Source organism: Nicotiana tabacum, chromosome 8 (genome assembly GCF_000715075.1).
Source record: "Nicotiana tabacum cultivar K326 chromosome 8, ASM71507v2, whole genome shotgun sequence".
Classification (NCBI taxonomy): Eukaryota; Viridiplantae; Streptophyta; class Magnoliopsida; order Solanales; family Solanaceae; genus Nicotiana; species Nicotiana tabacum.
In genome coordinates, this window is record NC_134087.1 from 47,090,971 (window position 1) to 47,113,832 (window position 22,862).

At 37.3% G+C, this 22,862-nt stretch overlaps 1 protein-coding gene across 2 annotated transcripts; it reads right to left on the minus strand.

The window, feature by feature from the left end:
* Positions 1-9,430: 9,430 nt before the first annotated feature.
* LOC107806530 (SAC3 family protein C-like) lies at positions 9,431-18,210 on the minus strand. 2 transcript variants are annotated; one of them, XR_012693974.1, is made up of 10 exons: positions 17,842-18,210; positions 17,111-17,211; positions 14,731-14,952; positions 11,842-12,060; positions 11,636-11,721; positions 11,430-11,526; positions 10,939-11,031; positions 10,688-10,842; positions 9,624-9,849; positions 9,431-9,508 (listed from the first exon to the last, which is right to left on the minus strand). XR_012693974.1 is itself a non-coding variant. In XM_075219235.1 (9 exons), the coding sequence occupies exons 1-9, from the start codon at positions 18,065-18,067 to the stop codon at positions 9,831-9,833; spliced, it is 1,218 nt and encodes a 405-aa protein (XP_075075336.1). In that variant the 5' UTR covers positions 18,068-18,210; the 3' UTR covers positions 9,431-9,830. The 2 variants fall into 2 exon arrangements, 1 of the variants encoding a protein (XP_075075336.1); XM_075219235.1 differs by having other exon boundaries at positions 9,431-9,849.
* Between the last annotated feature and the right edge of the window lie 4,652 nt (positions 18,211-22,862).

Consider the following 22,862-nt stretch of genomic DNA (forward strand, 5'->3'; position numbering starts at 1 on the left):
GGGGGGAACAATCAGGGAATCGAGTTCCAAAAGAAAACAACTCCCTACACCCCACTACACCCCACATAGCAAGTATGTTATTGTGCCTGATAACTGGCTTTGCACTCACTGTGGTAATATTGGTCATTACAAAGATTCTTGTAAAGCAAGGTTTTAGTCCCAACAGAAAAACAAAGTTTTTGTTGAAAATGTATCTACTGCTAAGGAACTTGTTTCTCTTAAAAAGAAATGTGTGATGCTAGCTTGGAAAAAAAGAAGTCTAATCCGCCCCTTTCCTCATTACAAGGTACCCAAACTTGTTTGGGTTCCTAAGTCTAATCTCTGACTTCCTTGTGCAGGCAACAGTGAAATGAAGCAGCCAAAAATAGTACATGGATACTGGTTGTTCTAAACACATGATTGGAAGTACTAATGATTTCCTTTCACTCAAAGCCCTGCAAGGTGGGAGTGTGTCCTTTGAAAATGGCAAAAAGTGATACATTCTGGGAGTTGAAAAAATTGGGAAGACACTCACTCACTCAATTAAAACTATATGAATGGCTTGAAATACAACCTGCTGAGTGTCTCTCAAATCTGTGACAAAGGAAACAAAGTGGAGTTCTTATCAAAGTCTTGCATTGTCACCAATCTTATGACTGGTGAAGTAGTTATGGTGGCAAAAAGATTTAAAAACATCTACGTCGCATACTTTGAGCCTCTGAATAGTGGTGATCTTACATGTTTGAGTGTTGTTGATGATGATGCTGAATTGTGGCCCAGAAGATTAGGACTTGCAGCTTTACTATGTTGAACAAGCTAATCAAGAAGGACCTAGTTTGTGGGTTGCCGAAGTTAAAGTTCAAAGATTACAAGGTGTATGATGCATGTGTGAAAGGGAAGCAAGTCAGGTCCTCATTCAAGCCAAAGAAGGAAGTGAGCACCTCAAGGCCGCTTGGTCTTCTCCATATAGATCTGTGTGGACCTATGAAGATGCCCAGTAGATGAGGAAAGAAGTAAATCTTCGTTATTGTTGATGACTATTCCAGATTCACATGGACCTTGTTTCTTAGAACCAAAGATGAGACCTTTCCAGTCTTTGCTGCCTTTGTTAAGCAGATTCAAGTGAAGATAAGCTATAATGTTGTGAGCATAAGATCTGATCATGGTACCGAGTTTTAAAATGTAATATTTGATGAATTTTGTGCTAAAAATGGTATAAGTCATAATTTTTCGGCTCCCAGAACACCCTAAAAAATGGTGTTGTGGAGAGAAAAAATAGGACTCTTGGAGATATGGCAAGTACAATACTAATTGACAGTAGTGTACCAAAGAGCTTTTGGGCTGAAGCAGTGAACATTGCCTGTTATCTGATAAACAGGTGCATGATCAGGTCCCTCCTCAACAAGACCCCTTGTGAAATGCTAAATGGGAGAAAACCAAAGCTGACTTACCTGAGAGCATTTAGATGCAAATGTTTTGTTCTCAATAATGGTATGGAAGCATTGGAAAAATTTGATGCTAAAAGTGTTGAAGGAATTTTTCTTGGCTATTTTTCACAAAGTATAGCATACAAGGTGCACAACAAAATGACTCAATGTGTAGAGGAAAGCGTACATGTAATCTTTGATGAATCACACCACTCAACTGGGAAGGATTCACATGATAAGAATATCAAGATGGAGATTATTTAAAGATCCTTGGAGATGTCATTGATATGGCAAAAGAGAAGGCAAATCTGATGATTCAGGCTAAGGAGTCTAGTGAAGAAGATACAGTAGAACCTCTAGCTGGTTCGGAGGAACCTGGTCCCTCCATCACATCAACTGAAACTAAAAATAGAGTTGTTAATGTTGTACTAGGCACCCTGATACAGAGCAGAGAAGTGGTATTCACACTTCCATCGATGCCAATGATGGTCTCACATGGAGGAACCTGGTCCCTCACACCCTGAGACTCAGGTGTCTAACTGAAAACACACAAGCTTACATCCTCTCCAAAATGTAATCACTCATTTGGATTCAGCAATTCAGACCAGATCAAAGACAAGAAACATGTTTACTTTCTCGGCTTTTCTCTCTCAAATTGAGCCAAAAATTATTAGGGAAGCATTGAAAGATGTTGACTAGATTGTTGCTGTGCAAGAAGAGCTCCATCAATTTGAGAGGAACAGTGTGTGGCACCTGGTTCCTTGACCTTCAAATAGAACAGTCATTGGAACTAGGTAGGTGTTCAAAAACAAGCTTGATGAGTTTGGCACTACAACAAAATATAAAACCATGTTGGTGGTTCAAGGCTATAATAGAGAGGAAGGAATTTATTATGATGAAACTTTTGCTCCAGTTGCAAGAATGAAAGCCATCAGAATTCTTATTGCTTTTGCATCTCATATAGAATTCAAATTGTTCCAAATGGATGTTTAAAGTGCATTTCTGGATGGATATTTGAAGGAAGAAGTTTTTTTAAACAACCACATGATTTTGAATGCCATGAGCATCCTGAACATGTCTACAAGCTTGACAAGGCCTCAGATGGATTAAAATAGGCCCCTCGTGTATGGTATGAAAGATTGTCCAGGTTCCTTCTAGAGAATGGCTTTACTAGAGGAAAAAGTGACAGCACTCTTTTTTCTAAAGAAAAGAGGGAGGAACCTGCTAATTGTGCAGGTCTATGTTGATGACATCATCTTTGGTACAACAAATGATTCTTTGTGTAAAGAGTTTGCAAAGCTTATGGGAAGAGAGTTTGAGATAAGTATGATGGAAAAACTGAATTTTTTCCTAGCACTACAAGTTAAGCACACCTCTAAGGGAACGATCATAGGTCGGTAGAAATACATTAAGGAGCTTCTAAAAAGGTTTGAGATGGAAAGATTAAAGACCATTGATACCCTATTTCTATTGTCACTAGTTTAGGTATGGACAAACTTGGTTCCCCTATAAATGAAACCATGTATCAGGGTATCATTGGATCTATCTAGTATCTATAGTTAGCATGACTGGAATTGTGTTTGGTGTTAGTTTGTGTGCTATATTCCAATCAAGTCCTAAAGAATCTCACTTGAAAACCGCTACAAGAATTCTGAGATATCTTAAACGAACGTAGGATCTGGTCCTCTATTATCCCTTAGGAGATAATTTCGACTTAATTAGGTATGTTGATGCTGGTTATGTTAGTTATCTGGTGGATAGGAAGAGCACATCGGGCAGGGATCATTTTTTGGGATAATGCTTGATTTCATGGGGTAGAAAGAAACAAAATTCTATGGCTCTATCTACTGTAGAAGCTGAATATGTTGCAGTTGCCTTATGTTGCGCTTAACTACTATGGATCAAGCAAGAATTAGAAGATTTTAGTGTAGTTTCTGACTGTGTGCCACTGTTGTATGACAACACAAGTTCTCTCAATATGGCAAAGAACCCGGTTCAGCATAAAAGGACAAAGCACATTGATGTGCGACTCATTTTCTTGAGGGACAATGTTGAAAAAGGACTCATCTATATGAAGTTCTACAAGACATAGGCCTAGGTAGCTGATATCTTCACCAAAGTACCGAGCATAGAACATTTTGAAAAGAATCGACTGGAGTTGGGTTTGATCAAATTGAACTGAGAACCTGATCCCTCAATAACTGGCTATGAAAGAATGGTAAGGTGAATTGCTAAAAAGTGTTTTCTGGCAATTTCTAACTCAATTCTATCCCATTATAGGTAAATATGCATGGAAACTATAAGACAAACAAGCAGCATGACATTGCAATTTGTTAGAAAGATGATGCTCATATTTGCAAAATTAGTCAAGGAACCTGGTTCCCATGACTGAGGCTAGTAGTTCCTCTTACACTCATATGTATTTTGAACTGCTACTGTGCCACATCATTAATTTTTCCGCCCTTTCCCATAACTCTTAAACACAAACGTCAGACCTTTTTACAAACCTACTCGTCTACTAGTTCAATTGCGTCTATTTATAACATGTCCCTCTTTTCCCTCTAAATACCCCCCAAAAGACAAGTCTCCCTCATAACTATCTACATCAAAAGACATCAAACTCTCCATCTTTATGAAAACCCTCTCTTCTGTGTCTTTACTCTCTAAAATCCACCATGTCAGCAATATGAGTCTCCAAAGGACACCGTTGATATCCTTGTTGTGTCTTCATCTCATGAAGCACATCTATCAGGACCGGAGCCCTAACTTTCACCTACTAAAACCCCCATGTCCAACCAACCACCACCTACCGTCTCCTCCCCACTCTATCAAGTTTCGGTTTCCATCGTAGCCAAAAAAATCAAACTCTAAGTTTGTTACTTCGACCTCCCCTTCTGCTACCATGGAGAAAATGGAAGTAGATGGACTGGTGAAAGGAGAAGAAGGCACAGAGGTTTCTAGACAACGTGTTGAGGAAGAAAGTGTGGACAAAGTGGATATCACTGGTCTGTGTAGAGATGGTGTGGCTGCTATGTCAGCATCTGGTATATCTGACACCCCCACAGTTCAAGGGTTTGATCTGAATGTTCTAACATCATCAGTTAATGTTCCACTTGCTCTTACTGATTCTGCATTGTTGGTAAATGTGGGCGAGAAAGAAGATATGGAAAATATATTGTCTATTGCTACTGAAGGGAGTCTGATTGGGGATTCTGTGTCTAGTTGTGTGAATGTTGGGGTTCAGGGGGAAGAACAAGGGAATAGGGACCTAGTGCCTCAAGGTGACATGGCAACAGTCAGTACTACAGGAAAGCTAAAAGAAGGACCTGGTCCCTCTTCCCAAGAGGAGTTCTGTGCTCCTACTTGGGATGAAACACCATGCTCTACTAAGACAGTACTTACCCTATCCCTACCTCTTCCCCTCACCTTGATGCAACCCCTTTAGACATTATGTATCCTGAAATGAAGTCTGTGTCAGAAGAAGAAGGAGATGAAAGTAAAGAGGATTATGACAATTTATCTATAGCCCAGTTTATCGCTGCTAGGAGTGATGGGACAACTACTTAAAAGTTTGTTTTTAAAAGACCCACCACTAGGCAGCAGAAAAAGGTTGCCCTTGACAATGCTTTAAAGGAGAATAAGGAGAAAAATAAGAGAAGAAGACTTGTGAAGAGTGGACTAGTTGATGAGGAGGATCTACCTCTAGCAAACGTTATGAAGGTTGATGATGAAGAGATGACTGAGGAACGTGCTTCCCTTGTCCGTAAATCTTCTAAGAAGACTTAACTGTCTAACAGAAGAATGTATCATCTACAAATGTTGGTGAAACTAATGGTGAAGAAAGTGTTGAGAAAGGTGATAGGAAAAAGATGTCTCTCAAGAGGAATCCAAGTGATAGTGAGGAACCTGGTTCCTCAAAGAAGGCCAGAGTTGACGTGTCTGAGATTGAAAGGAAAGCGAAGCTAAAGAAGCAAAAAGTCATGTGGAGCATAGTCTTTGATACTAATATTCTTGACAAGTTAGGTATGATGCAGTTGGTTGAAATCTGCGAATTCCAAAAGTGGACACATCTCTTTACTGTTCAGAGTCCAAAAGTTTATGAGGAGGAAGTTCGCAGTTTCTATGATGATTTGTTCATTGTAGAAGGTGACACCATCTGCTTAAAGGTCAATGGGGGTGGACTATGTGATTGATGAATCTATGCTCGAAGATATTCTTGAAGCGCCTGCTGAAGGGCTCTCCACAATTGAGGGGATCTGTTCCCCAAGTTTCAGGAAGCTTATTCTAAAACCTCAAGCTGTTCAGCAAGGGGAACGAGTGCACAAGAAGGCACTGCTTCCAGAATACCAACTCATGTTCGAGTTGGTGAACAAGGTCTTGCTACCATGAGCTGAAAGGGGATCCATTGTATCTATAGCGGACCTGGTTCTTTTGGAGGCATTGAACGGATACACTGCCATCAATTTGCTTGGGATTCTGATTGAGCACATGAAGAAGGTGACAGATTTTAAGGATGGAAACCATGGGTTTCCATATGGGTTCCTGCTCACAAATGTTTTTGAACGTTTTTAAGTCCCCTTGGGGAGAGAACCTGTGGGAACTCGTAAGCAAATATTCTCAATGAATACCTTGGAGGAATGCGAGTGCATTGATAAAAAGGGGAAGTTGGCAACTGCTCTACAATCTCTCAACTTATCGATGCTCAGAGTGCTGCTAATGAGGAGATCAGGAGGCTGAAGGCCCAAAATGCCATTCTTGAAAGTAAGCTCAATCAAGCCAGCACTGAACCTAGTTCTAATAGTGCTCAGGGTGTAGAAGTTTCCCGCTTGACGGCTGATAATGTAGACCTGAGGAAACGGGTAGAAAACCTGAAAGAGCAGCTAATCAATGAGTAGAGGGCTGCTAATGCTCGTTTGGATGGTCTTCTCAAGGCTCTTGATCCTTCATCCTTCCCTTCCCCTTCTGGTGCCCCCTAAATTGTCCCCTTGTCAGTGTCTCGTTTGTCATTCCCTGCCAAGTCTACAATGTCCTTTTTTGTTCTTTGTTCCTATAGTTGCTGTACTCTAGTAATGTTTATTTTGTGAACGTTTTGTAATGATGGTACTGCTACTTATTTTTCTTCTTCTTAAATTAATAAGTATCTTAGTCCTTTTTCTAATGCATGTTATACTCTTGTGTCCTGTTTTTAGCTATGTTGTGTGCACACAAGTGGCATGAGTTAACTTTGCTGGACTTCTTTTTGCGTTTACTTGTATAATTCTTTTTATGATGCCAAAAGAGGGAAGAAAATTGAAAGGGGAAAACAGGTTTTCAGGGGGAATATGGCTATATGGCTATTTTGCAGGGGGAGCAATATGGAGATCCGGTTCTCAGGAGGAATATCAATTCTAAGTTTGTCATTATCAAAAAAGAGAAATTGATAAGTTATGTGTCTTTGTGTTTTGATGATTTAACAAACTTCACATGAAAACCAGATAGGGAACATGATACAACTAGCCTCTCCGTGCTCAGAACAACAAGTCAAATGACTGGCACAAGTTCCAATGAAATTAGTTAAAGGAACAGCAGAGGGAACATATAGATATCAGTTCCTCCGGTCACAGTACAGTCAACTCTTACAGTTGTTAAAGTTGTTGCACTGCACATGCAATAGTGCAGCAACACTATTGAAGCATGTTGTGTACCGGACACTCTCATGTATCATCTTTGATGACCTCACTTATACATTACCAACATGAGGCAAGAGATTACAAATACTTACAAACCCTAAAACATATTTTACTCTCCAGTATGCAGCCGCCTTCATTCTCTCAAAGGCATTGAAGAACAAAACAACAACATAACAAAGGACCATATTCCAACATTTAATACATCGTGTGTCCTTAGTATTGTTGTGTCTTTGTTTATGTTATTCACTTGTAACTCCTACTCAGCTTATTTAGAAGCATCTCGTAGGACACCTTTTAAACTATAAACCTGTGATTGTGTTGACTAGAGTTAGTTAAGTGATTAGCTTTGTGATATAGTTATTACAAAGAGGCTTGCAATATAGTTATTGCAAGTAGGTGAGAGATTAAGAGTTTAATTCCTAGAATACAATAGGTTGTAATCTAAAGTTGCTCAGTTAGTGAAGTTGAAATCCTACTAGTGTAAGTCGTGATTTTTAATCCCGTAAGCTGGGAGTTTTCCACGTAAATATTGTTGTGTGTTCGGGGCATTTGCATCTATACCCGCTTTTTGTGTCACATTTTAACTTGTGCCAGCTTTGCAAAAAAAAATTGCACGCGTACACGCTTTTTCGCATAACTTCAGCATACGGGGCTGAAGTAGCAAAGGCAATCACGCAAAACTTCAGCATTCTAGTAGACGGGCCTGAAGTAGCAAGTGTGCTGAAGTTTTTGTTTTGTAACTGGCGAACTTCAGCTCTAGAGCTGATGTTTTTGTTTTTGTAACTGGCAAACTTCAGCTCTAGAGCTGAAGTTTTTGTTTTGTAACTAGCGAGTTTTTGTTTTGTAACTGTCGAACTTCAGCTCTAGAGCTGAAGTTATTTAGTTCATTTGTAAGAACTTCAGCACTATTTATGTTTGTTTGGGATCTTGGTCATCTGTATTTTGTTTGTAATTATGCAACAAGAAAAGAAAACGAGAGTATGCACAAGTCTAATAACTCATCATCATTCACTGATCAGTAAAGTCACCAATTTCAACAAAAATCTTGCAACTGAAACTAACGTGCCTCTGAACTAATTGGTTACATCAACAAGTAACGTAGTCTAAATTTACTATTACATAGCTTTGAAAGAAGAAAAAAGGGAATGATAATACAAGGGTCAAAATACAAATGACCAAGATCCCAAACAAACATATACACCAAGAATCTACTCATCTAATATAGTTACAGCTTGAAGTTCGGTTGACGAGGTCATATCACAAGAAAATAATCTGATAAACATATTTATGGCAATCATCCCATAACTGAAGTTCCATAGCAACACCAACAACAGCAGAAGAAAGAAGAAGAAGAAGAAGAATGAGGAGGAGGAGGAGAAGAAGAAGAAGAAGAAGGAGAAAGAGAAAGAGGGCTGAAGTTATTTAAAAAATGGGTACAAGTTAAAAAAAAATTAAAAAATAGGTATATGTTAAATGAAAGCGACCAAAATAGGGCGCCCCGTGCAATTTTTATTGTGTGTTCTACGAGAACTGATAAAGAACCACAGTTGGTGGACTCTTAATTTATATCAGATCCCATAATCAAATAAGAGACACTCATAGTCGTTATATCCATCGTTTTTTGAAAGAATTATTCTCAAACTCCTATATCCAAAGGACCACAAACTCTAGCCCCACTTTCTTAACTTGATCTTCTGCCATCCGAAGAAAAAACCTTGATCTTTTCGAAACAACATTGGAACAAGGAAACAGTTACCAAGTGAATGCACCGGCCAATAAATGAATGGCAAATTAGCATTTGCCATTACCGCTACCAATCAAATACTGCTCAATTGACTGCAAATAAGGAAAAAGAGAGTGCAATAGGCAATTTTGAATAGTGGATTTGAATCAAAAACTTGGAGGGATAAGACAAACGAGAGAGTATCCATGTGTTTCATACAAACGATCAAAGCCAGCTGTAAAAAGGTTCTAATGCTAAATGTTCGTATAAACGATCAAAGCGAGCTCTAATTATGCTTAAATTACCACATCAAAGCGAGCTCTAATTATGCTTAAATTACCACTCCCCTTCTTGATAATTGATTACGTAGTTTTTGGCTTCTGTACTAATTCAAGAAATATGTCCAACGAGCTAAGAAAATGGCATTAAAATGACAAGATTCTCATTTTCTTAACAATCTACTATAGAAAATAAGAGTTTATTTGCCGTATGATAGCCGCTGTGCTACAGCTCCTTGTCTGATGAAAGCCTTACACCTTGGTCCGACAGAATCACGGCGGCGTTAGATGACCCCAATCCCGCAGGTATCGTTCATAGAAAAAAAGAAGTAAATTCAACTAATATCTTTATCCCATCAACTAAGACTCTTGTATAAGAAACATATTTGTAAGCACAACTATTCGCCCAACTTTGTTCTTTCTTGTTCTTTTCTGTAAGGCATAAAGTGACAGGAATTATGATACAATGCCTCATGAGGGAAAAAAGGAAAGGGGGAGGAGGGAGAGAAATAGACTACTAAATTCAAGAAGTATGCAAAATACAAACCTTAAAACACATCTAAATGGAATGGTCTGAGGATCTTTTGGTGATGCACATTACTTTCAAAATGAGGTATGTATGAAGATCAGAATACTGTCACGTAAACTAGATCTAGAGCTCTTCTTATGCTGAATCTGAAGTCTCAAACTAGCTTGACCAAGCAAATTGAATGATTTTCACACACAACTTTTCGTGTCTCGACCATCAAAGCTCTTACAGCTCAACAGATAACCTGAAACAAATAGGTTGAATTAGCAGTTAGCTGGCGGAGCCTGCACTGTATCTGCAGCAACCATCAAGTTCCGAGAATGCAATAATTTTGCTTTCTGCTCTTAGCTTAGGAACAAGATATAGTAATCAATTTGTTCGTAAGAATGTGAAAAATTAATTTTTTTATAACTGTAGTGTCCGGGCTAGCTTGCGTGCATCTCGACTAATTTCGGGATACCTCCTACCTCCCACCAGTGCAGGTACTAGGTAATACTATCCACTAAGGCTTGAACAGATGGGATCCAAATCCCAAGTGCTTCAAAAATGTATGTTGGTCAACTACTGATTTCGAGTATAGCAAAAGCAAGTGAGCAGGTAACCACTATGGCCCGGAAATCCAGTTACTCCCATTCCTCAAGGGTTATGTACTGCTAGAGAGTAATAAATCAATGCCAGAGAAGATCGACCAATCAGCCATGGCATTGGATAGTAAAGGACCAATTAAATCACCTTAGAATCTTTAAGTATTTTTCATTCGCTACCAGAAGCAAAACAAATTTATTACACATCCATCTACATACATACATGAGAATTCTTTTTAGCAACATGATGGTTGACTTAGTGATAAATTGCTCCATATTTACTCTGAAGTTGGTCCCTGTCACACTAGTACAAGGTTATGTTCTTGGACTCCCCACATATTCAAAATACCTGGCAACTTAGAGCTCATACAGCCAGCCTACTTTCGCAAAAGGAAGGAGTGTTTAAGTTTGTTCTCCTAATCTAAGATCTTTCAGCGTTGCTTTAACGATTTTAATTGTTCCTGTAGGGGGATGAATGAAGAAATTTGTAGGACTCACCTCTCGAACCGTTCTGACTCCAGAGGATAATACTTGTGCAACCCTCCTTTTGGATAGATAAGAGTTGTTTGCTTGGTAGGCAAGCAACTATTTCCTTCTTCATCGATGGAGGTCTGAAGGCCACTGTCATTGCAGAAAGATTCTAACTCCCATTCCTAAATAACCATGCATTGGAGCAGCCAAATTCAGAATGTGGAGAGCTGAACCTTTTTTTTTCTAATCAAAACCCTTAATACGAGATAGGATTTTACCTTCATCATTAGGAATTTGGAAAGAGCTGCCAGGGGAAAAGGCTGAAGCTTGTATCCTCCGTAATTCACACAGGAAATAGCTAGTGCTCGAACCTTAGTAACGCAAATGAAGCAGATTAAGGGGAATCGAACTTATCCATAAAATAAAACATAAACAAAATGAGGGGGGAGAAGCAGAAAAAGTTAAGAAGGGAATTCTATACGAAGTAGAGAAAATTGTGAAATCACTAAAAAATGGAGCATTTTGCTTCTCAATGCCAGCATTAGTCAGAGATGCTTTAAACTAGAAGTTAAAGGATGCCATTTCAGACAAGCCTCAGTTTCCTGTTTTCTTCTCAGTAAGAAGGAGACTTATATGGTGGGAGAAGGATCAAACCCCAATTTTCTTCCAACAGTAACGAGAAGTGGGAGAGGAGTGAAAACAATATTTATCAGACAAATGAGAGAGCATATACCACAGAAATAAAATTTGCTGATATATAAGAACTCACCTCATTGATAGAAGGTTCAATAATGCAATACTGCAGGTAGGATGCTTCGGACTCTGTTATATGGATAAATTTCTTGTAGAAGCCCAATTTAAAGTATCTGTCACAAAATATTTTACAGATAAGAATAAAAGGTGGAACTTCCCATATACAAAAATAAAAAGTATTCTACTAGCAACTGCAATTGATACTAAATGCCTTTGATCTACCTCAAGATCTTCCGAGCAAAATTCATTTCTGTTGACTTCATAATGTGAGAAGGAACACGGCAGAACCATAAAGATAGTGTCTCCCCCTGCAAATCAAGAAGAACAATGTTTAGTGAAATTGAACAAAGAAAATGGTGATAGTTAACTGCAATTCACAATCTTATGATAAATTCAGAAAGAGGAAGGAAAAAAAATGAAAACTTAACTGTTCCTTGGGTTTTAGAATCAAGGTGGAGAAGTACATAAAAGGAAAAAAATTCAGCTTCATTTTCAAAGATGGATTCTGAAGTTCGATTTGCTTCATAAAGATTAAATAAAGTCACCAATGCTTTCGTAAGCTGCTCCATGTTGAGGTATGACAGTGAAGAAATATTTAAACCGCCACATCTTCTAAGCTTATGCTGGGATATTATATGAAATTTAACCTGTGGAGAAAACGATATTAGAGCTACATATTTCTGAACATTCTGCATTAATATTAAAAGAAGGAATAATTGAATATTTTAAGCTTAGTATCTTTACAAAAAAAATAATTTGCTTGGTTTCCTAAATAAGATGTTCACTTCTTGGGGAATATGAGTCGAAGCAATAACAAGAATATTTCTAGTAGATGTTTCCTTGTCATTACAACAAGCCAAACCAAAGATTACCAAAGAAGGGGGTTATATATAGAATACAACGACAACAACATACCCAGTATTATCCCACATTGTGGGGTTTGGGGAGAGTAGTGTTTACGCAGGCCTTACCCCTACCTTGTGAGGATAAAAAAACTGTTTCCGATAGACCCTCAGCTCAGGAAAGCATAAGCACCACATTAATGAAAATATAGACAAGGGACAGTACCAAAGAGTTATATAAAAGCAGAAACAACAAGATAGTAAAATGATCAACAATGAAAGAAAACAACGATTAGTCATAAAAACCTACTACCAACAGAAAGCGAGACTGCGTGCCAATACTACTGTTATGAACACTCTAGACTACCTACTCTACTACCCTAATCCTCGACCTCCATACCTTCCTATCAATGGTCATGTCCTCGGCCAGCTGAAGCTGCATCATGTCTTTTCTAATCACCTCTCCCCGCCTCTTCTTTAACCTACCTCTACCTCTTCGTAGGCCCTCCACTGTCAACCTCTCACACCTCCTCACAGGAGCATATGTGCTCCTCCTCCTCACATGACCAAACCACCTAAGTCGCGCTTCCCGCATCTTGTCCTCAATAGGGGCCACACCTACCTTGTCGCGAATAACCTCATTTCCGATCCTATCTAACTTGGTGTGCCAGCACATCCATCTCAACATCCTCATCTCTACTACCTTCATCCTCTGGACATGAGCGATCTTGACTGGCCAACACTCAGCCCCATACAACATCGTTGGTCTGACCACCACTCTGTAGAACTTACCCTTAAGTTTCGGTGGCACCTTCTTGTCACATAAAACACCGGAAGCGAGTCTCCATTTCATCCATCCCGCCCAAATACGATGTGTGACATCTTCATCAATTCCCCATCCCCCTGAATAATAGACCCAAGGTACTTAAAACTTACTCTCCTAGGGATGACCTGCGAGTCCAGCCTCACCCCCTCCTCCCTTCCTTGAGTCTCGCCATTGAACTTACACTTCAAGTATTCTGTCTTGGCCCCAGGGTCTGTCTCTATAGATTCCAAGGTCTGCCTCCATACCTCTAATTGCGCGTTGACACCGTCTCGCGTCTCATCAATCAATACAATATCATCTTCAAATAGCATGCACCACGGCACCTCCCCTTGGATGTAGCACGTCAGTACGTCCATTGCCAGAGCAAATAAAAAAGGGCTGAGTGTCGACCCCTGATGCAACCCCATCATAACCGGAAAATGGTCTGAATCCCCAGCCACCGTCCTCACTCGGGTCTTTACTCCATCATACATATCCTTAATCAACCTAACGTAGGCAACAGGTACACCTCTAGCCTCCAAACATCTCCACAAAACCTCCCTCAAAACTTTATCCTTTTCTAAGTCGATAAACGCCCTATGCAAGTCCTTCTTTCTCTCCCTAAAGTGCTCTATCAATCTCCTAATATATAGAATGAGGAGGATATTCTCTACATTGAAAAAAATAAATACTTAGCCTATAAGAAGAGAAAAAAATACTTATTTGGTGTATTAGATTAAGATTCCAATATAAGGAGGTGGGTGTTGTGTAATGTCAGCAATCAAGTCACAGACTATGTTTTGTTAGGCCTTTAGAAGACGGAAGAAAAGATGCTGGCATGGGATGTCGCTTCTCTAGCACTTATATGGACCATTTGGTGGGAGAGAAATATGAGAGCTTTTGAAGGAGCAGAGAAAGACTTCATACAATTAAGGAATATCCTTTTCCCCTCATTTCCTTTTCGTGCACCCACGAGGTTCCTATTTTTGTGTAAATAATTGGGTGTTTTTCGTAGAAAACCATTTCTTTTTGTAAGGTTTTCTATTTTTTGGTATACTTGTATACGAGCACATTTTTTGCCCTTTTTAACGAAACTATTACCTTATAAAAAAATGTTCTTCTCTTCTATTCCTTTACAAAAAAAAGTTCCATTTTTTTTTAGAAAGAGGTAACGAAATCATTAACAAAAGCACTCTAGGGGTGCATAATTACAAAAGCTATTTACATCAAAATCCAGTTGTTCCCTTAAATAGACTGGGAACAGATGAAGTCAACATGCAAGAAACTAGGGGATTGATTAGGAGAACATGGCCAACAGGTTAAGGTGGCCCAATGTCTAAATTTGTATCAATAAATTGGTTAAAAATTGTATCTAGTAGGGGATACAACATCCACATCTAACAACATATCCACTTCTTATTATCAAATGAATTCATCTTTTGAATTCAATCTACAAGCTTCTCAAGTTCCTTTATTGATCTTTTTCTGCTTTCTGCAGTGTTAAAATTTGCTCGCAGTGGATCTAAGACTTGAGGAAACAAGATTGAGATGCAGGAACCGTAGGATGTTCAGATGCAACCATATCATGATTCATGTATCTAGACACACATATACGATTCAGATCTAATTCAAGTTCTTTTGGATAAGATAATCTGATTAAATGAGCATACCATTCTCTCATACATAGAGACCACTCGACTGCAAGCGATATTTTGCATGCTTAGATCTTGTCTAATGGATCTCATCCTATCAAAGATGAAGTCATGAACCACCTCAAAGGGATGCTCTGTAGAGTACAGCAAGTTACTCAGATAATTTAAAGTGTCTTCCAACACTGAGAGAGGCCTCACATCAGAATCTTGCACAGTCTTTCCGGATATAGTCCTGCAGAACTAACAAGTGAAAAATTCAATAAACCATCATTGTGCAAAGACTGAAGAGTGAATTAAATTTTACCAAAGTATCAAAAGTAGATAAGAAAGACTCTGAAATCACTTCTGCCACAACTAACACTTGGCTTATAAGTATAACAACAATGAAAATGAAGTTGGAAAGGAGTAAAAAATTTAGAGGAGAGGAAAGACTGGTTAAATCCTATATTGTTTATCCATGCTGTAAATAAAAGTACTCCCTCTGTTTCAATTTAGATGACACACTTTTCTTATTAGTCCGTTCCAAAGAATGACACATTTTTACAATTGGAAATAATTCAACTTTAAACTATTCAATTTAACTCATTTTACTCTTAATGAGAAATTTTTATAACTACACAAATGTCATGGCCCCACAAAGCTTTTACCCCTTAAGCTTTTAAGACCACAAATTTGAAAAGTCTTTTTTTTTTCTTAAACTCCATACTGAGTCAAAGTACCTCATCTAAATTGAAACGGAGGAAGTAATACTTATGCATCAAGTCAATTTTGAACCTTAGCCACGCCCACACGGGGATAAATTGTTTTTGATAACCGTGGTGTTCGGGCCAACTTGCGCGCACCGCGACTAGTTTCAACCGGTACTTGCAACCTCCTACCAACACAGGTACTGGGTTACTCTGTCTACCAAAGTAAAGATGGATGGGAAGAAATCACCTTGTGTTTTTGCCTCCACTGAGATTTGAACCTGAAACCTCATGGTTCTCAATTCACTTCCTTGACCACTAGGCCATACCCTTGGGAACCACACAGGGACAAATCAGCCAGGACAAAAGTCACTCTTATATGGACTTCATATGTTCAGAACTCCAGCAACTTTTGGCTGGGATAGGATTGCATCTTGATTACATTTTTGTTTAAAAAATATGATTATTACCTACTAACTGCTACATGGAAAAGATATGCTATAATGGAAATACAGAACTTTTTTAAGACATGAATGTATTATTCCTTTTGACCATTGAAATAAAATTCTGTTGTACTCAAACATAGCAGAAGAAACAGCTGTTGGAATCTATAATATACTGCTTTGGGGTATACTTTGAAATGATAAAAATGAGAATTTTCAGTGATCTATCTTTGTTCATCCCTTCAGAGCTCTGCATTTTATTGCAGGTTCAGTTCCTTTTGAAACTTTCTGCACAAAATTTCTTTTGTCCTAAGCGATTTTGTTGATCTTTTATCCTCTCCAACATTATGGAGTAGCGTTTCAATTTGATGCTTTTAGCTATGGACTACAACGTCAATAATTCTTACACATGAAAGTTGGAGCAGGTGGTCTTCTACCTTCAAATTCAAAGAAAAAAAATTTAGGCCCTCTAACTTCTAGGGAACAAGCACGTTCTGTTATCCTTGATGAAATGCGCTTGACTTTGTTGGCATTAACCATTTTGTACAAATATCTACAAATTTGGCAGTAATTAGTCAATGCATGGTAGGGAAAATTGTTTGATATTGTACAAGCCACCAACTTGTTCTACTTCCTTATATTGAGTTGCTTTACGTTTGTTGTATTCACCAACTCACCATCTCTCGTACAAAACCTCAAAACTGAATAGTCACTTAGCATTACCTAAAAAAGTTTCGGGGAGGGGGGGGCATTGTAGTGTCATAAAACTGTTATACGACAGTCCACGCAAACTATTACCTTTTATGGCGCAAAAAGCAACAAAAATACGTCCTACCACCTGTATTATCAATGAACATCAAAACATTTACTTTCTAATCCATTATTTTATATTGATGCTCACAAAAGGGCCATTAGATGCTTGATGAGCTATTACAATTTAAACTGTTTCCACAATTTTTGACAAGCTGGTTAAAATCTAGAAATGTTTTGTCAAGTGAAACACAGAGCTAGTTAAGATCAGTCAATCAAACAAATTAATTTCAACTATCAACTAAACCTCAATACCAATCCAGTGTTGGCCATGAGAATCTCTGTATCCATTTGGCTATTTTAGTATTCAGAAGATTCATCATAGATAAATTCTTTTATACTGGTCATCAACCTGCCAACCTTCCTCTTTCTAGACCAGCTATGCTTGGAGTTCGGTTGATCAAACAAAAAGGGTAAAGAAATTACACCTGCTCGCTAGAATACCCAAAATATTACTACCTTTTTAACAGCAAGGCTTGGTGATGATTTGGCAGGATTTCCATATAGCCTCTCGAACACAGCTAAGTCTCTCAGCCGCTCTCGCTTTTCCCTCTCCTCAACTGCAATTTATTTTTCCAAGAAAAAGACAACTTATTTCAAGTTGCAGGTTCACATGGACCCAGAGGCGGATCTGAAATTTAAACTTTATGAATTCAACCTTTAAGGTTTTTAGTATTTAATCCATTATACTTTTAAAATTATGAGTTCATATCTACTATTTGCTGCAATTTTAATTGATTTTTACATATAAATTCATGCTCCGCACCGAAAGTTATGGGTTCAATTGAACACGGTTCCGCACTATTGGATCCGCCCCTGCATGGACCAGGATTTAAATGTAGCAACTGCACCTCTTTATACAAACACAAACGCAGATAGAGAAATACAACACACATACTTCATAAAATTTTATACTTCAAATTTTCTATATTATCCAGTTAGACTAACAATGGGTTACAGGAAGCAGAAAAAATTCCTGTTTACAACGACCCAGTTAATTTCCCCTGGTTAAGTGATAAATTAAATCAAGTTAAAAGTTTATGTATTTATTGATTTGATACAAACATAGTTTAAGAAAGGTTTTTTTTTTTGTTTGTGTACCAGGTTATATGTTAGATTCCACCTTTGCGCACACAAAAAAGCATAATATGTCAACCCAGAAAGGGGAGAAGTGAGGAAATAGGTGATACCAGGACACATGAAAGGGCAGGTTCCAACTAAGGGAGATAAATTCTGAATATCATCAATATCTCCATCAATGGCGGCTTTATTGTCCCAATTGCTAGAGCTTGCCTTCTTCCGTTCTTCTGAATTGACATTTTTGGTCGAGTTGCGGGAAGGATGGAAGGATCTGGAAGAAGAAGAAAAGTTGACTCCCCCTCTTGGCCTGTACGGCGGTGGATTCCTCCCCGCCATGGATCGGCCGTATGCGTAATTAACTACCACTTGATCGGAAACAGAAAAAGGAGCACTTTTTTTAGTGTTTTCACCAGCTACACTTTTTCATTTTAAAGGGCAATTCAAGTCACCTGCGTTAAAAAAATTCTGCATTTCGAAAAAGAAAAGAGTAGTATATTTTAAATCGAGTCGCATCGTTTTTATGCCAGGTATAGTTTCCAATTCCAGTCCCCCCTATCGCTTTCCATTTCTTTACGGGATTGTTTGGTTGGAATACGATTTATATCGGTATAGGTTATGTTGGGATTAATTATAATGTGATTGTTGTTTATTCATTATTTGGTATATTATATTAAGAATGATAATTGCATAATTTATAAAAAGAATGTATAAATTATACCGGTGCTAATTACCCCACCTTCTATAAGGTATAGGTTATCCCGGTATTAAAATTAACTCCGGGATAACTTATACCTGATTTGCTAACCAAACAGTATATTAAGATGACATTAAATTTTTATACCACTCTTATACCTTCTTATACCTCATACCAAACGACCCTTACAAATATATGTAAACCCCTCAATTTCTCCTCTATCTTCGTTTAGTCTCAATTTCAACTCCCAATGGACGAATATCATCCATTTTCTGTGAGTAGAATGTGCAATAAAATTAAAAATACTAGTAATACAACTAAAAATACAAGAATCAATAAATATCCAAGAATTTATTTTGTTTTAGGTAATTTGCATATTAATACTTTACTTTTTAAACATACAAATAAATGTTTATTGACTCCATAAAGTACAAATTCATAAACTTTATAGTACAAAAAACTCTTTGAAATATTACTTGTCAAATGAAAAATAGTTTGACTTCCAAAATACAGTTGTATAAGTATCATATTAATATTAAATGAAAGAAAACAATTTTTAAAAATTACATAATTATAGGTCCTTCACTCTCATAGGAACTAATTACAAAGACCTCACTAGATTTCGTTCTTCAACGCTTATTTCTTTTGCACATCGAAAGTTACAGAACCTTATTTTAAAGTTTAATTAAACTTCTTTTCACGCTCTTAATGTTATTTAAAATAAATATGTTTAGCAAATTAAATACGCCAAAATCTTAGGTATTGTAAGTATTCCTAATTTGTTTGATATTTTTAACTTGATCTAAATTAATCGATACAGTGGGTAAACTGTACCATGTTTATTGATACAAAGGATTACCCTCTTTATGTATCCAAATATCATCATATTGTATGTTACACCATTAGGCTGTAGATGATATTCATATACGTTGATAGAAATATTTTCGATGCTTACTTCATATTCCTTGACTATACCAAGTTACCAACCATATATTAAGGCACCATCAGCGGCGGATGCACATAGAGAGTTGTGGGTGCTTAAACACCCATTAATTTTGACCATATTAATTAATTTATATAGGCAACAATACAAATATTTAGATAAATATTGAGTGAGCAATCACAAGTAAATTCATTTTTCCTCTTCTTTTGAAGTTTTTATCGGCGAGCACGCATAACTTTAAAATCCTGGATCCGCCACTGGGCACCATATGTACAAAGGTCTATACTCAAACTAGCTTTATGCATACTCGAGAATACTTGTGAATGTATTTTTTTCACTTCGTTGGATCGAGCAAATGCATGAAAGCAATTTTGGTGAGCGAAATTGCTTACTGAAATTTGAAATGGCTTCATTGAAAAGTGTAAATACCCTATTGAGAAGTGTAAATGCTTATAGTAGTAAATATGAATTCTAATATCTATATGGGGACCCAAAATTTGTACTTACCAATAAAAATTTGCACTTTTCAGTATAATTTTGGAGACCGTATGACAGCAACCATAACCCTAAATATGGCTCTATATATACAACTCTATGGATACATATATATCTCATCATCCTAAACCTCAAACTAGTACACAATCTGTGAAAAAAATGGTTAGGACTCCAACAAAGAAAGTTATTGACGAATCTTTTCATGGTTCATCAGTGAATCACAATATTTTGTAGTAAGATGTTAGGAGTCAATTGAAGAAGCTCATTAGCTCAAGTGCGAGGTTAACCTGTTGCTGCTGAGGATGACTCGTGAAATTGGCATAAACTACATGAAGAAACTCTTAATGGATTCTTATCCTCTAACCGGCATATATGACATGTTGGAGGAGCTACTTACTACTACTTCTGACCCAAATGAGGGTAACAATAATTTTATTATCAATATCAGCAATGACACTTAAGCTGACTAAGGCATCTAAGTCTCCATCCAACTCGCTCTTTTGATTCACATATGGGGACTTGGACACATTAGAACCAGCTTTAGTGTCCTACTAATATTGATATAAAATTGTTGTTTGCTTTATTTGAGTCGGAAATAGTAGTACTGAGCAGCTCCTGCAACATGTTACATATTCCGATTAGAGGAGAGAAATCCATTAAAAGTCTTTTGATGTAGTTTACACCAATTTCACGAGTCATCCTCAGCAACAATAGGTTAACCTCGGACTTGAGCTTTTTCAGTTGATTCCTACATTCTTAATACAAAATGTCGTTAATAACTTTCTTTATTAGAGTCCTATCCATTTTTCACATATTATATAATAAGCTTAAGATTTACGATGATAAAATACTTATCCATACAGTTATATATAGAGTCATATTTAGGGTTATGGTTGCTCTCGTACGGTCTCCAATATTATATTGGTAAGTGCAAATTTATATTGACAAATATAAATTTTAGGTCCCCATTTAGATAATTAGAATCTCTATTTCCTATGAAGTTTTTACACTTCTCAACTGAATATTCACACTTTTCAATGGAGACATTTAATTTTCAGTAGGCAATTTCGAATAATTTCAAAATTCCTTTCAAGCACTTGCTCGATCCAACAACGTGAAAAAAGTACTTAATGTTCTCGCGTATGGATAAAGTTGGTTTGAGTGTAAATCTTTTTCTCCAAATGACTAAATAATTCCTACTATTAATAAGAGGGAGTTTGAGGAGCTTAGGGTCGTCCTGGTTGCTGACCAAAAGGACATCTTTGACATTTTATTTAATTTATTCTTAGTTCAAGCTTAGGTGGTGTTGTACAGTGTTAAGTAGGAGTTTGACCTTAAACATGAATTGACATAAATACCCAAGAGCACTAGGGGTGGGCGTTCGGTATTTAAGAATTTCGGTTCGGTATTTCGGTATTCGGTTTATCAATTGTGTATACCAAATACCGTACCAAAATATTTCGGTACGGTTCGGTATTTGTTATTTTGGTTTGGTATGGTTTTGGTACGGTTTCGGTTTAATATTAAAGAGTAAAGACTTGTCCAAATGGACAATGTAAAACAGAATTTGTTTGAGAAATTACTGGAATACTCATTTGAGAAAGAAACTTCTGCAAATCGAAAATTCGGAATTGACCCTGTAACTCATAGGCCAAGTAAGAACTGATCATATCAATCTTTTTAAGTGGGTATATCCAAGCACACGAGTACGTGGAATTAAAATTACCTAAAAACAAAGGACATGTTAATAAAATTAATCTTTAAAAGGTTGACACATCCTTCCTTTCCCAGCATAAATAATACATTATCTTAATTCTTATGTATATATCTTTTCTTGTAACTTAACACGAAGAATTACTATTAATTTATAATGGACGCGTCTAGATTAATTATATCCCGAAAAGACAAAGAAGCTACTATTCGTTCACAGAAGGTCTAATATGTATATGGTAATTGCTCAAATCTTTAGACTTTAGAGACTAGAGTTGGCTGGGGAGGGTGATGGGCTGTTGGAAACTTTGGAATTAAAATTATTTTAAGTGGGCAGGGCGATGGGCTGGGACACACGGGAAGTGGACTGGGCTGGAGCAATATAAGAAAATGTTTTTAAAAAATTTGGTATTTCGGTATACCGAAATTTCAAATTTCTAATACCGAAGACCGTACCAAAATTTCAATAACGAATTAGACCGAAATATAAAAAAAAACCGAAACCAAAATACCGAATTAATTTGGTTCGGTTCGGAATTGGGTTTTTCGGATTTTAGGCCCCTAAAGAGCACTGTCACTTGAAGCCGTTTTTCGTAAAGCGTGAGGGGCCTATCCGGTAACTTTTGCCCCTGTTCTTCTGATTATTCTATTATGTTGCTTACCACTTGTTTGTAAATAAAATGAAGTTTAAGGACTTTTACGTGCCTATGTGTAATGTCAGGCAACATACAAATAATTTCTTAACAAAAAATGTGTAAGGGCTTGTTTAACTGATCTTGAGTGGGCCATCATATTTATTGCTCCAACTCTGCATTGAAATCGGGATTGGTCCATATTCCAGTTACTATTCAAATTATCTCAATTCCCTGATTAAATATAATAATATACTCTACTAAAACTAAACAGGAGACTTTAAGTAATACATAACTGTTATAAATATATTATGTTATGGATGTTCATTTAGTACTCCGCTGTAAATAATCTTCCTGAAGAAGCTTATCCATATGAGACTCCACCGTAAATATGTTTATCCATTTAGTACTCTATTGGAAATAAGCTTCCTGAAGAAGCTTATCACTTCGGTATCCGGTTATGGATAAACATTACCCTAGATAGAAGATTATTCATACCGGGTATAATAAGTTTATCCATTCAGTACTCCGTTATGGATAAACATTGCTCTCAGTAGAAGATTATTCATATCTGGTATAGTAGCAGCTTGCAGTAGCAGCTTACACAGCAACTTGCAGTAGCAGATTACACAGCAGCTTGTAATAGCAGCTTACACA